At 36.5% G+C, this 15,091-nt stretch overlaps 3 protein-coding genes across 4 annotated transcripts; 1 reads left to right on the top strand and 2 right to left on the bottom strand.

Moving 5' to 3' along the window:
- The first annotated feature begins 299 nt into the window (after window positions 1-299).
- On the top strand, window positions 300-2,237 carry LOC111490445 (gibberellin 2-beta-dioxygenase-like). Of its 2 annotated transcripts, none has more exons than XM_023139070.1 (3): window positions 300-728; window positions 813-1,158; window positions 1,796-2,237. In XM_023139070.1, the coding sequence occupies exons 1-3, from the start codon at window positions 328-330 to the stop codon at window positions 2,057-2,059; spliced, it is 1,011 nt and encodes a 336-aa protein (XP_022994838.1). In that variant the 5' UTR covers window positions 300-327; the 3' UTR covers window positions 2,060-2,237. The 2 variants fall into 2 exon arrangements, with proteins under 2 accessions (XP_022994838.1, XP_022994839.1); XM_023139071.1 differs by having other exon boundaries at window positions 1,405-1,885.
- Window positions 2,238-2,610: 373 nt separating this feature from the next.
- LOC111490477 (calcyclin-binding protein-like) lies at window positions 2,611-5,427 on the bottom strand. The gene is made up of 5 exons (XM_023139118.1): window positions 5,177-5,427; window positions 4,759-4,908; window positions 4,375-4,614; window positions 4,225-4,284; window positions 2,611-2,991 (listed from the first exon to the last, which is right to left on the bottom strand). The coding sequence occupies exons 1-5, from the start codon at window positions 5,285-5,287 to the stop codon at window positions 2,887-2,889; spliced, it is 666 nt and encodes a 221-aa protein (XP_022994886.1). The 5' UTR covers window positions 5,288-5,427; the 3' UTR covers window positions 2,611-2,886.
- Window positions 5,428-10,767: 5,340 nt separating this feature from the next.
- LOC111490433 (glucan endo-1,3-beta-glucosidase 11-like) lies at window positions 10,768-13,179 on the bottom strand. Its single transcript, XM_023139050.1, has 4 exons — window positions 13,084-13,179; window positions 12,685-12,995; window positions 11,222-11,974; window positions 10,768-11,080 (listed from the first exon to the last, which is right to left on the bottom strand). The coding sequence occupies exons 1-4, from the start codon at window positions 13,118-13,120 to the stop codon at window positions 10,991-10,993; spliced, it is 1,191 nt and encodes a 396-aa protein (XP_022994818.1). The 5' UTR covers window positions 13,121-13,179; the 3' UTR covers window positions 10,768-10,990.
- Between the last annotated feature and the right edge of the window lie 1,912 nt (window positions 13,180-15,091).

The raw sequence follows: 15,091 nt of genomic DNA, 5'->3' as shown, positions 1-15,091 counted from the left end.
TAGTTGTCGAACAGATCGAACCATGAATTCTAGTAGGCCATCGTAGTATTAAAGAGGAGCAAGCCATTGAAGCACATTCAAAATCAACCACCCTTCAAACCAACATCATGATCAAACAACAAGTTCATTGTTAAAAATAAAAAGAAAATCATGTCCTTTTCTTTTTCTTTTGAATTGAAAATATAAACATGAAATGGTAAATAATAATGATTTGTTTTTTAAAATTAGCAACTCATTCTTGATGGTATATAAATATACGTTGTAAGCCAAGGCTAATGCCTCCTCATCCAATTCCTCGTTCAAATTCAAAAACCTTCTTGTTCAATCATGGTGGTTCAATCACAGCTGGTGTTCGACCATTTTGCTCCGATCAAATCCTGCAAACACACCGCCCTGTTCACCGGAATTCCGGTGATCGACCTTTCCGACCCAGAAGCCAAAACCCATATCGTCAAAGCCTGTGAAGATTTCGGATTCTTTAAGGTTGTCAACCATGGCGTCTCCGACGACCTCATCGGAGCTCTCGAAGCCCAAGCTTTGAAATTCTTCCACCTCCCTCAATCTGAGAAGGAAAAAGCAGGGCCAGCCGACCCATTTGGATATGGCAGCAAGAGAATTGGCCCAAACGGCGATGTGGGTTGGATCGAATATCTCCTCCTTAACACGAATCATGAACTCATTTCTGAAAAATCCCTCTTCATTCTCCGTGAAAATCCAGAGATTTTCAGGTAAAAACACGTAAAATTACTAAGAACAGAGTGCTCTGTTTTTTGGTTGCTCTGTTTTCTGATTTGTCGTGTTTTTTGTCGTAGGTGTGCGGTGGAGGAGTATATTTTGGCAGTGAAAAAGATGGCTTGTGAAGTGCTGGAAGCAATGGCGGAAGGGCTGGGGATAGAGAAACATGATTTGAGCAGGCTGTTGAAGGACGAGAGAAGTGACTGCTGTTTCAGGTTGAACCATTATCCGCCATGCCCGGAGCTTGAAGCTTTGAGTGGCAGGAATTTGATTGGGTTTGGGGAACATACAGACCCACAAATAATATCTGTTCTGAGATCCAATAACACGACCGGACTCCATATTTGTTTGAGAGATGGAAGCTGGGTTCCAGTCCCACCTGATCAGAGGTCCTTTTTCATCAATGTTGGCGACTCATTGCAGGTATAGCCCACTCTTTCTCTGCCATTTTCATCTCAAGAAATGGCAATGGAATCTTGGGATGGTTTTGTTTATATTTTGTTTTGAAGGCTACCTCGATTGGGAGGAAAACGAAACATTCTTTATAAAGATGCGGAAACCTCTCACACTAGCCAACCGTTTTAAAAACCTTGAGAAAAGCTCAAAAGAGAAAGTTCAAAAGAACACTATTTGCTAGTGGTGGACTTGAGCTGTTACTAATGATATCAGCTAGGGGGGTATACGAGGCAATGTGCAAGCAAGGACCAAACAGGGCGATGTGCACAGTAAAGAAGCTGGGCCCCAAAGGAGGGTGGATAGTGAGATCCCACGTTGGGTGGGGAGGAGAATGAGGAGGCTGAGTCTCGAAGGGGGTGGACATGAGGCGGAATGCCAGCAAGGACTAGACACCATGTGATGTGCTAGTAAAGAGGCTGAGCTTCAAAGAGGGTAGACACAAGGCGGTGCGCCAGCAAGGACGCTGGATCACGAAAGGAAAGTGGATTGCGAGATCTCACATTGGTTGGAGAGGAAAACGAATATGCTAAGATGGCTTAGGCTGATACGATTCTTGTTCTTTCTTATTCTTGGATGGATCATAATTCGAGTTGTATTGGTGCAGGTGATGACTAATGGGAGGTTTAACAGTGTGAAGCACAAGGTTTTAGCTGACCCAACAAAACCAAGGTTTTCAATGATCTACTTTGGTGGGCCACCATTGAATGAAAAGATTGCACCTTTAGCATCAATATTGGAGGAGGGAGAGCAAAGGTTATACAAAGAGTTCACATGGTGGGATTACAAAAACTCAGCATATAAATCAAGGCTGGCTGCTTGTAGATTACGCCCTTTTGAGCTCAAAAATCTCACCCCTTTGTTGACTTGAAAAAACCCAACAAAACAATACAATAAGGGATTTGGGAAGGCTTAGGAAACAAATAGAATAGGGTTTGTTTTTGTTAAATATTTTCCCCAAAATACCCCCCACTTTGTTAATATACTTCTCTAATAACTTCCTCTTGCCCTCTTTGTATCAAAGCTTGTGGATTTCAATGCTATCTATGGTTCTTACTATTGCCCGTCTCTTAAAATCTAAACGTACTCCGCCGTGTTGAATAAATGGTCAAATCTTTTGTGCGTTTATCTCTCTTGATTAGGTAACAACTCGACACTACAAAAATTAGCATTAAATGTTAAATGTTAGGATCACATAACAACACACACTCGATCCAGATGAAGATAAATAATCAGAGAGAGAAAATGCAAAGAAGAATATTGGCGGAAAGTACATAAATAACTAGATACGGTCATCTACTATACATAATTGTTTACTATTTATGACCATTTAATTTATTGAACTAGCTGAAGTATTCCCGAAAAAAAAAAAAAAAAAAAAAAAAAAAAAAAAAAAAAAAAAAAAAAAAAAGAGAGAATACCGAGCTTTAAACTCTCTTATTAAAGCTCTTATTTGAGTTCGTTGATCAAAATTTTCAACATCCATCATTCCTTAAAACAGCCCATTAACCCATGCAAAACATGAACTTTTCATAGATAAAAAAACTCAGGAGCAAGTTTTATACAAACTCCATAACTAAAGCAAATAGAAAGGATTCAAAACCATATAAGCAAAGCCAGCCAAACGCGGTCCACTGATCATAAGAAAAACAAAGAACCATTCCTAAAAGATGATTATTAGATTTGGAAAGCAATGGCTCAAGGAAACCCTTTAAGTGGATCAGCCGTCTTGCCGGATCTGGCATCAGTCCATGCCTTGGCTATCGTTTTTTTCATTTCATCATCACCATCATCATACATATTCTGCAGTTTTCATGTCAGTCATTAAATCAGCAGTCACACGGAGGTCAGTGTTCAGCCTAAATGCAGACACAGTTTCATGCTTATCCTAATTGTATATAAGATTATCAGAGGCGCATGTAAGTGTACCTATTTCACACAACATAACATACATGTGAGATCTCACATCAATTAGAGAGAAGAACGAGATCTCACATCAGTTAGAGAGGAGATTGAAGCATTCTTTATAAAGGTGTGGAAGCCTCTCCCAAGAAAACGTGTTTTAAAAACCTTGAGGGTTAGTTCGAAAAGAAAAGCCCAAAGAAGACAATATCGGCTAGCAGTAGGCTTGGGTTGTTACAAATAGTATGAAAGTCAGACACCCGGCGGTGTGCCAGTGACAGCGCTGAGTCTCGAAGGAAGGTGGACACAGAGTGGTATGCCAATAAGGACGTTGGACTCCGAGGGAGGTGGATTGTGAGATCCCACGTCAATTGGAGAGAGGAATGAGTGTAAACGAGTACACTGGGCCTCGAAGGGGAAGAATTGTGAGATTCTACATCGGTTGGAGAGGAGAATAAAATATTTTTTTATAAGGGTGTGAAGACCTCTCCAAACGCTTTTAAAAACCTCAAGGGGAAACTCGAAAGGAAAAACTTAAAGAGGACAATATCTACTAGCGGTGGGTTTAAGCTGTTACAATATATCGATATACATCTTTAGTTGAAAATCAATTGAAAAGTTTGGTTTTGAATTTGTACAAGAAGAAAAACAGGACAGTGACAAGACCAAGAATGAGTTAGTTAGGCTTGATGTAAAAATTCAGGTCATGGGACTTTTTTTCAGCCCAATTATCGAGCTCAAAGTGTCTTGTCCTCCATAGACATATGACAGCTATGGCAAAAAAAGTGTCTAGTAACTCAACCAATCTCACAACCCATTTGAAGTGTGTTCCTTGACAAATCTCACAAGAAAATCATTCGACCCAACACTTTTGTTGTCAAGAAACTCATAATCCTAAACAGATGAAGATGGGATTTCAATCATGGTGGTGCTTTCACTTATCACCTTCCAGCCCATCTAAGTAACTTGAAGAACACATCACATCATCATCTTTATCCACTCTTTACTCACCAAAACTCAGGCATAAATGTGAAAGAAATTTTAGGACCACCCACCCCAAAAAAATAAGAAAAGAAAGAGAAACGTTCCTTCATTTTCAATCCATAAAGTCTGCATAGGCTAAGAAGCTGTTACCTTCATTAAGTCCATGATTCCTGCCATTGGGTTGCGTTCCTTATCTAGACTTGGCTTGAGCTGTAAGATGTAAAAAAAACATAACGTTAGCTGAATAAATGCTACCCAGATACAACTAGATCGCCACTTACTGTCTGTTAAATCACTTACCTTGTCCTCCTTCATCTGCAAGTCTAACCAATTCCCCTTTGAAGCTTTAAACAATGTGATCACAGCCCGTGTTGGTCTAACTAAGAACTTGCACTTCTCAGGAACAATTTCCTCATTCAGCTTAGGAATTGCAAACCGATAATTCTTCCCTTTAACATCATGGAACTTGATATCGACCGACGTTTCCTTGTAGACAGCCTCTACTTTTTCTTGGTCAATTCCTTCCAGAGATATATATATCTACATCCCCAAAAAGGATAATGAAAATTACATCCATACATCCCACCCAAATGGGAGAACAAGATCATTTTAAATTTTAACATACACTAATTTTCACAAAAGGATTCTAATCATGCCATCCAGTAGAAACTTGAAGCCTTTTACCTTCAATTTATCATTGTCCTGGTCCCAGCTGAATCCAGGTAGTGGAGTGTAAACAATGGCTGAATTAATGGGCACCTTAGCTGTCGAAGTTGAAATTGGAATGGGAGTGGGAGTTTGTAGGGATGGAGCTGAGACAGTCTCTTTTGACAACTGAGTGAACATACACCATTATAATTTAGGTCAAACAGACAATGCAGAAGCCTTACACAGATGGTAGCATAAAAGAATTAAGATAATAGATATCCATAGCTCAGAATTCACTTCCATCACATTATCAGTTTCAGAAAGCCACGAAAGAACAGCTAATGACGAACAATTACCGAACAATAACTTTCAGATTTCTACAATAACGTGCATTTACGATCATTAAAAAAAGGCCAAAGTTAGTTCAAATTCATAAGAGAAGACAGCAAAGAACCTTCTCTAAGTTGCAAATCTGAGAGGAAATTAGAGAGATGACTCGAGGCCTCTTGGCAATGCTTTGGAGGTGACGAAGCTCCTCCAAATCAAGAGAAAAATCTTCCGCCATAATCAGAATATTCTTCAAGATTAAAATGAAAATGAAACAGAGCAGCGTTAGGGAATTTGGAGGAAGAAGATGAAGAAAATGGAGAAGGCCAAATCAGGGACGGGGATTGCTATAACCAATGAGGGTTACGTAGGGCTAAAATTTTGGATTCGCTCAAAAACCTTTTTTTTTTTTTTTTTTTTTTGATAAATTAATAAAAATATTATTATATTTATGCTTTATTTGATGTGTATTTACTATCTACACACACGACCATACGTGCGAATATGTACCCACCAGTCAGTTCGCACACCTCTTAGGCTCCTATCTTTGTCGGATTAGCATTATTTGATGCTCTTGTCGGACACCCGATAGAATGTGTCCGCCGTAGTATTATAATAAACATTATAATAATTTTCCTTTTTCGTTATGTACACGTTCGTATCCATCTTAAATAGAGAACTTTTCCGATGCATGTAACATACAGTGATGCATGAAGTCCCAACCTTTTTCATTTATCAAACCATATAAAAACAACCCCTCGTATTGTCCTTCATATCATATCATTTTTTATAACATAGCTTTTAAAACATATATTACGGTTACCGTGTCGAAATATATTTACTGTGTGTCATTCATGTCATATCATATCATGTGCATAACATATCCTCCAACATACCATGTCATTTCATGCACGTATCATATCATAAACCATATTACAATATTGCATCATATCGGCAATGATATCATATTTCATTTTATCCACATGTCATATCATAACGTGTATCATATCATTAGCATATCATATCACAGACATATCATTTCATAAATATTTCATACATATCAAACATATGACACGTACAGAACCAAGAAGCACGTGTCATCATACAAGACACAAACTTTTAACCATACTGGTAGAAAGACTACTTATTTGATTAGCTTAAGTTGATGTTTAAGCTGATGTCACTCATTTATCCTTAATGAAAATTCGATTTTGTCCTGTGAGCTCATGACATCAAAGCCGGGTCACCGATTTCTCACGCTTATGTGTTAGACTTCATGCAGACATTAGACACTTTGCATGATTAGAGTCTTCAAATGTTTATATGTGTTTATATATATATATATATATATATATATATATATATATATATATTATTTTTATTAAATATCTAATTTTTTAGGGTTTTGAATCACAACCCGAGGTCCTAAATAATAATTATTGTAAAAAATAATTCACCGTCATCTTACCAAATTTTAAAAAAATATGGGTTAGGTTGAGTTACCAATTCAACCCATCCAAATCTTTTATTGGTCCAAAAAAATTTAATCAACCTAGCCCAACTCGACTATGTACACTCCTATTAGTGACCCAACTCAAACTATATAATCTAACAGGGTTTAGGTGGATCGAATTTGTATGCACAATTCAATGAAATTTTGTTCTGCTCCTCCTACACGTGTTACCCATCAATAAAAATCCTTAAAAGATGATTTTATATGAGAAGAAGTGTATCAGCCCAAGCTCATCGCTAGCAGATATTGTCTTTTTTGGGTTTTTAAAAACACGTTTACTAGGAAGAGATGTTCATACCCTTATAAATTCGTTGTTCGTTCTCCTCCTCAACTGATATAGAATCTCACATGAAGCTATCTCAAGAATGTTCTTATCATAACACCTTCAACTTAAGTTCTTGTTTTAGGCCTTATGTGTTGTTAGTACTAATGTGTTCATAGTACCTCGAATTCTCTTACGAATCAACCTTTTGAACTTGTGTAATGTCACATTTTGATTCAATATCAACTCGAATAGAGTTCACAACTCAACTTAACTCTAAATTCAAAATTTTGGGTTGGTTGGGTTTTTTTTATAATTATTTTAAAACCCTCAAATATCAAACATTTACAAGTCTATTACTAACATCAATTACAAACTTTTATTTTAAAACTACGATACTGTTGAGTTGCAACCCTATTTTCCAGATTTGTTGGGTTAACCCTGATGGTGTTAATATAACACATGCGGAAGCAATTTGGATCTTAGGTACTTTTAGAACATCAATTATAGTAAATAACTAGCATGTTCATAAGTATTAAAACTTAATGAGTTTGAATACTAACCTTTTGTAGTTCAAATTCCTTTTTCCTCACGAACCGATTTCGAACCACCATTAGTATCTTCTCCACTATCCACCGACCTTAGAACGGGATTGTGGAATCCGGTGAGTGACTTAAACTTGGGAGGGATTTTGTATATATGAAGAGAGTGTTTGTGAGAGGTTTTTCTCAAGGTTTTTCACCAACAACAAGAACTTTCACGTATTATGATAACTCTATTTATAGAGTCATGTTTGCATGTTCATGCAAATTTGAGATCACCAAATGTTGACACTCAAAATTCCACTCAAATGTTTGGGATTACGTGGCAAGCATGCTTGAGTTAACCAAATTTTGATATCTCAAAATTACACGATTTTTCCATTAAATGAAGTCAACATTTTGACTTTCTTCATTGATTCAACCATCCATTTGAATTATTAATTTTAAATTAAAGTAATATTAAATAATTAATTAAACTATTTAATTAATATTTAATATTAATTCGAATGTCAATCACAATTAATTCTGACACATATTTGATTAAGATATTTAAATCTAATTTAAATATCTCAGATTCTCTCTTTTTGTTTAATTAGTAAATAAAACAAAAATGCGGTTAAATATATCGTATATATGTAGCGCATTCTCCCTAATTTGAATTCGAACACTTCGAACTCACTCGTCACACTGTTCTATGGTTTAGTCCGATATGAGCTAGCAGAGAGACCTAATGAACCTATAGATCATGGGCTCCAACGATCCAAGATTAACCGGTTAAATTCATTAACCTTGTTAACCAAAATTCGTTAACTATTAGGACATTCCACTATAGCCTAGTAGTTGCACTCCCCTCACTATAGTTATATTTCTGTCCATTTGATATAACCATGATTAGTAAGTCGATCCTTCACAGGTTGTTCGTAACAAGAGCTGGGTCAATTTACCGTTTTACCACTGAAGTTACTTATTGTTCCTTATGTCTCACTGATCTTCTAATGAACAATTGGTTTGTGGTCCAACCAGTAAACCGAATCCCTCTCAGGCCAATGAGAGGGTGGGGCCCCTTATTCAAGACCTGGAGTCAGTACCTACCTCTCTTCTATCCCTATGAGTGGGAAGGAGTGAATTTCATCTTGCATCCCACGTCCCCAGCCATTTACCCAGTCTTACCCCTGAAATGGGAGGCCTATTGAGGCGGCGAACTTGAGCCACTCTCACCCATGCAAATCTAAGGATAATTCCGAATAAACAGGAGTTCATAGTTAGCTCAGGATTAAGATCGAGTTACCTAGGTCATCGAATGAAAAGAAAATCAGTCTCAATAGTAAACGACATTAGAAAGTGAGAGTGATTTTCTTCATGGTCCGATCTTATGCAATACTCATTGCATAGGACGCCCTCACTCACATGTCTCCGCTTGTACAATTTTAGTGATCACATTGTTTATATCATATACAAAAGTGGGCCACATCCATAGTGTCCTCAGAATAAGGTACTCAGTTTTATCCTTATACTATAGATCATTTTGACTATATACTTGAACTTGATCCACTCTTATGTCTCTACATATAGTTCAAGTAATCATATTATAACCAGAGTGCTCTTAGTTTATTGGATTTAGATTAATGATCGTAAAAATCACTTTATTCAATAACAATCTTTACTAAATAAACAACCATAATAACTTTATTAAAAAATAGAATATGTTTTTTTTTACGAATTATGAGTTTTAAGACATAAAACCCAACAAACCCGACCAAACACCTACCCAAAATTTTTAATTTTCTAAAAATGTAACCAACTCAAATTGGAAAAATAAAGTGAACTCTTCAATAGTGCTCTGAGGGGTTGGAGAGTCGAGTAACATCAAGTTGTTTAAGACCCATTGAAATAGAATCCACACAAGGAAAAACACTTGACATTCGTTGGTTATTGGATACTGCCAAAGGGGATGGCGATGCCATACGTAGAAAGGAAGAGATTCATTGAATGACAGAGAACGGAACTCAAATTGAAAATATAATGTTCTTAAAAAACGAAATGCTTTAATTAAATGTGGAAGGGCACATGGACAAAGGGCAATCCTCATCACCACCCTCAAAGGCTGACCTTAAAATGTATGCACTTCCATCCCTAACCATAGATCCATGGCAATAAAAAAAGGGCTCAAAAGGGCTCAAAAGGAAGCACCTTTCCAAGTAAAAGCACTTCCAAACAACCCATCTTTCTAATGGCTAGTTTTTTGGCCACGGAATAAAGCACTTGACCGACCATTCTCACTTGAACAATGATTAAAAAAAACACTTCATGACAACAATATGCCATGTCTCTTCACTTTTTATGGCTTTTGTGATATCTGGGGTTAGTTTGGCTTTTGTGATATCCCACATTAGTTGAGAAGGAGAACGAAATACCTTTTATGAGAGTGGGGAAACCTTTTCCTATCATATGCGTTTTAAAACTTTGAGAGGAAATCCGAAAGAAGACAATATTTGCTAGCGGTGAGCCTGGGCCGTTACGAATGGTATCAAAGCCAGACACGAGGTGATGTGCCAACGAGGAGGTTGTTCCCTGAAGGGGGTAGACACTAGGCAATGTGCCAGCGAGGAGGTTGTTCCCTAAAGTGGGTAGACACGAGACGGTGTGCCAGTAAAGATGCTAGGCCCCGAACGGGGTGGATTTGGTGGGGATCCCACATCAATTGTTAAAAGGAACGAGTGCTAGTGAGGGCGCAGGGGCCCTGAAGGGAGTGAGGAAAAATAGATGAGTGCATGTTGGGCTGCATTTGGTTGAAAAAATCTTTTGGATTAATTCGAAATTTTGGACCGATTAGGTTCCGATTTATTTATATACTCTTCTAGCAGATATTATCCATTTTAGTCGGTTACGTATTATCGTCAGTTTCACGGTTTTAAAACACATCTACTAGGAAGAGGTTTCCATACCCTTTTTAAGGAATGTTTCGTTCTTCTCTCCAACCGATATGAGATCTCACAATCTACCCCCCTTGAAACTAACGTTCTCGTTGGCCCACTGCCTAGTGTCTGGCTTTGATACCATTTGTAATAGGCCAAGCCCACCACTAGCAAATATTGTTCGTTTTAGCTTGTTACGTATCGTCATCAACCTCACGGTTTTAAAAACACGTCTAATAGAGAGAGATTTTCGTATCCTTATAAGGAATGTTTCATTCTCCTCTCTAACCGATGTGCGATCTCACACGTGCGCACGAATTTCCACCTTGGTTTCATCAAACCACATTTTCCTAGGAGAGGTATCGTCTAATACCTACTGTCACCGTCATACTTTTTAACCATACAACGTCATGATCTTGACATACTCATAACAAGTCTTTAGAAAAAGACTCAAATCCCATTTCTATTTTTCGCTCAATTTTGCAATTTCGTCAAACCTTAGGCAAGATTCTCCTTCGCTGATCGAACCCAACTCATACAGAAACTAGACTTATGTCAATTTCTTAAATGAAGATTAACGTGTAACTTTTCTTAAAACTAAACGAAAATTAAACTCAAAGTTTATCGAAGAAACTATAATAAAGATTTATTAAAATTACAATAACCAAATTTAGAGACTAAAATAGAATAAATCCCGAACGAAGAACGGTTAAGACAGTCTTCTTGTAAAAACTCGAGAGGTGATCAAATACACAAACATCAAGTACACCAAGCTTCGACAATACCCAATCGTAGAACCCTGTTCAATTCAATTTAAACAAATTCTCAAGAACATCACAAACTTGAATTCATATTGAATTATTCATACAAACAACCAAATCCAAGCCCTTTGGTGCCCTCTAATTACAATATAAAGTGAAATTCAAGGGTTGTTCATTACCTTCATCTCTCTAGTGGCCTTTGATGTGAGTGAAATGGAAGAGGAAGAAGGAGAGAAGGAAGTGCCCTTAAAGGAGGACAGCCCTACATTGTAGGCCATGGTGCCATCCGGCTGGTAAAGTCCATAGTTCCTTTCAGAGGTCGGTCCAGGCTTCATATTCTCATTAAACAAAGCAAACAAGTAAACCTCAAGCCTCAAATTAGGCCTTAATGGTGTCCCTTCATTAGCCATTTGTCTCCTCAACAAATTCCTATTATAATTGGCTGCATTTTCAAGGCTTGCTCCAACCTCATTAGGGTCCCCTTTCGATGGCCACCCCGTTTCCGAGACCCGAACTTCGATGCCCCCGAAACCTAGCTTGGCCATCGCAAAAAGGACTGCATCGGCTTGAGCGTAAAGCATGTTGTCGTAATGGAGATTTGTGTAGGGATCGATCATGCCTGGGTTTGGGTTGAAGATTACGTATTCTAATGGGATGTTATTCGGGTTGTCTTTGTAGGCGAAATATGGGTATGCATTAATCCAAAATGGTGCGTTTGTTGTGTTTAGGAATTGTAAGAATTGGGACATGATTCCGGTTATTTCGGGCTTGAAGCTCCCGGCCGAGGGCGGGTAGGATTCTTGTAGGACAGCTAGGGAGCTTGGTGTTGAGACTTTTATGGTGTCTAGACCTAGTTGGGATAAGGCTGTATGGATGCTTAGCATGGCGGGGACTAACGTCTCCATCAATGTCAAGTCGTCGTCCGTAAAGACCTAACAAAGAATACAATGGTATCTCGATATTTAATTATATTTCGCTATTAAATATCTTTTAGTATTTAATTTTTATTTAGTTTATAAAGTTTTAAAATGAATTTTCAAAATGTTTCATGAGTTGACATAAAGAAAATAGATGACATGAATCAATGAACTTTTTAGAGAGAGAAAAGGAGGAGAGAGAAAGAATCTTTTTCTTTTTTCTTTTCTTACCCAATTTTTTAATAACAAAACTAAATTTTTTAAAATTATTTTTGAAATTTTAGCTTATTTTTTAAAAATATTTATATAAAGGCGAAATCCTACCTCGGAGGATAAAAAATTCTTTAAAATGTGTGAAAACCCCCTAGCGAAAGCGTTGAGAAATAGCTCGGAAAAATACAAAAATGACAATATCGACCCGCAGTAGATTTGTACCGTTATAAAAAAAAAATTATTTTTTTTTTCTAAATTTTACCTAATTTTTTAAAAAATATTTATAAAACTGTCCTATCATGTTTTATAAAAATGTAAAAACCTTTCTTACCATACACGTTTAAAAAACGTTGAGGAAAACCTCGTAAGAGAAAACTCTAAACTCGTACCGTTACAAAAATATAAATAAAAAAATTACATCACGTTTTTAAACTTAATTTTAATTAAAACAAAAAAACTCATTATCCTACCCGAACGAACAAACTTTTGAGTTCGATAATGATTTAACTAACCTCGTTCCCAATTGCAATTCCAGTGACCCGAGTCGCAGGAACATACGGCTTAATCTGAGTGGCAACCCATTGAAGGGCTTGTTGGGGGTCCATAAGTTCACCCAACATTTCATTTTCGACCGTAACAATAATCTCCACATCAGAATTAGCAAAAGCTGACAATATCTGTTGATTCGTATCGTAAATCCTTACTTTAGTAATCTTCAAAGCCATCAACATATCCAAAACCTTGTCGGGTGATGGCAAATCATCACCAATTTGGCCATAATTGATACCCAAAGATGAAGCTCCTCTAAGCTCACCACCAAACCCTAAAAAAATGCTTCAAACTTCAAATCAAAATCATGGGTAACACATAAAAACTAACAAGAACACGAATCAAGAACAGAAATTAAGTACCATGGAGAAGAAACAGAAGAAGAACATGGAAGAACATGGCATGAAGATTGAAGAAATGGGAGGAGAGGGAAAGAGAAAATATAAGAACAAGAAAGCCGCAATTCCTTTCTTTTCTTGTTTGTGAAAAACAATGATGTTTTTTTTTTTTTTTTTTTTTTGATACATAAATTTGTTGTCTTTACAGCCACGCCAAGTTCTTTAATTTCTTCGCATGAAAGTAAATTCAAATGGGAAGGAAATGAAATGAAGAAATGTTGATATTGATTATCTATGTCTATGCTTAGCCACTACTTCTTGTGCCCTTTGCATGTGGCCTTCCATTTTAGGTACTACGGTATGGCGATCGCGTTTTACGATATCGAAGCTTCATATTTATGGTTTAGATCACACCCTGTATAGCCGAACTCAAATGGTGTTAATTTTAGTAAACAAACTCAATGACCTGAAAATTTGATCAGCTCAATTCAGCTCGTACAATATGGATTAAGTCGTGAAGTTATTTGGGTTGGGTTTGTTAAAAACCACGACCTACATGATGGTATGATATTGTTCATTTTGAATATAAGCTCTTGTGACTTTACTTTTGGTTTTACCGAAAGCTTCATATCGATGATGATGTACTGATCATTCTCTTAATTAGCCAGTGTGAGACTCTTTCACGACCATCCTCAACTAGGTTGAGTTCAAATAAATGAAATAAAACTAGATTGGATTGAGCCAACTCAACTCAAATTTATTGTTAATTTTAAAATATACATTTTTTTTTGTTTGAGATACAATTATATATATTTATTTATTTAATTTTATACTTTTTTTTATTATTATTTTACTTTTACAAAATAAATTTTAATTAGATACAGGAATGAGTTGCTAATCTCAATTGAATGTTTGAAAATAAATAAATGGATGTTTTGAGACTAACATTTCACTTTTACTAAAACAATTGAGTAAATGACTCAAACCAACTCGAGCTAGCCGTACCTGAAAATTTATGACAGGGTTAAGTTTATTATTTAATAAAAGTTGTTTAAATTGAAAAAATTTACAACTCGAACAATTGAGTTGAAATTAAAAAAACGTCACAATCCGACCTTCCCTAATCCCTAATAGTTTCAAGGGCTAAAGGGTGGCATGTGTTTTCGTGTTTATTTTCAATAAAGGAAAGAATTTGGGGGTCGTGTGGATCCATCACCTCATTTTGAGTGATCATTTCAAGCTTTATACATGATTTTATTCATCATCTCGACTCTTTTTTCGAGAACTTTGTAGAAATCCGACCCGAAAAAAAGCATAATTAAAAAGAAACTATTTATTTTTAAGAATGTTTGAAAACGTTTCGTGGGTATTTGAGTGTTCGGGAATAGTTAACTTGAACGTTGTTTAATTGAATAATACCTATAGGATAACGAAACATTCTTTATAAGGGTGTGGAAACCTTTTCCTAGCAAACACGTTTTAAAACCTTGAGATTAAATCCGAAGAGGACAATATCAAATGTTATCCTAGGTTGGAAGTCGAAGCTTTATTTGGAGAAACAAAATAAGAGGCCCAACGATATGGGCCTTTGCTTGGCCCAATTACATTACCGTCTAAGCGTTTAGGTCAAGTAAACTATCATCCTAATTTGAATCTTGGACAATTAACAGTATTGGAGCGACACATGTCCTAGTTGGATGAGACTCGAGGACGAACCAAGGCAGAAGTTAATGAGCATATGATAATTCATGTTATGACGATGTACATGTATGAGATGTCACGTTGCATTATGATGAAGAGTTTTATGACACACAACCCATAATGATGTTATAAATGATAATGTATAAAAACTTATGTATACATGTTATCTAGAGTAATATGTGAAGGATGTGTGGGGTTTATGTCATATAAATGATTTAAGATAAAAACTATATAGGTCTCATGCATATCGTATATTCACTTACACCAAGTTACTTCTCCTTTTATAATAATGAGTACGGACGCGTACACTATGATGATGATCATGCCTTGC

The sequence above is a fragment of the Cucurbita maxima genome, unplaced genomic scaffold (genome assembly GCF_002738345.1).
Source record: "Cucurbita maxima cultivar Rimu unplaced genomic scaffold, Cmax_1.0 Cma_Scf00015, whole genome shotgun sequence".
NCBI classification, from domain to species: Eukaryota; Viridiplantae; Streptophyta; class Magnoliopsida; order Cucurbitales; family Cucurbitaceae; genus Cucurbita; species Cucurbita maxima.
Note: the sequence above shows the minus strand (reverse complement) of the source record. Positions and strands in the feature narration are given on the sequence as shown.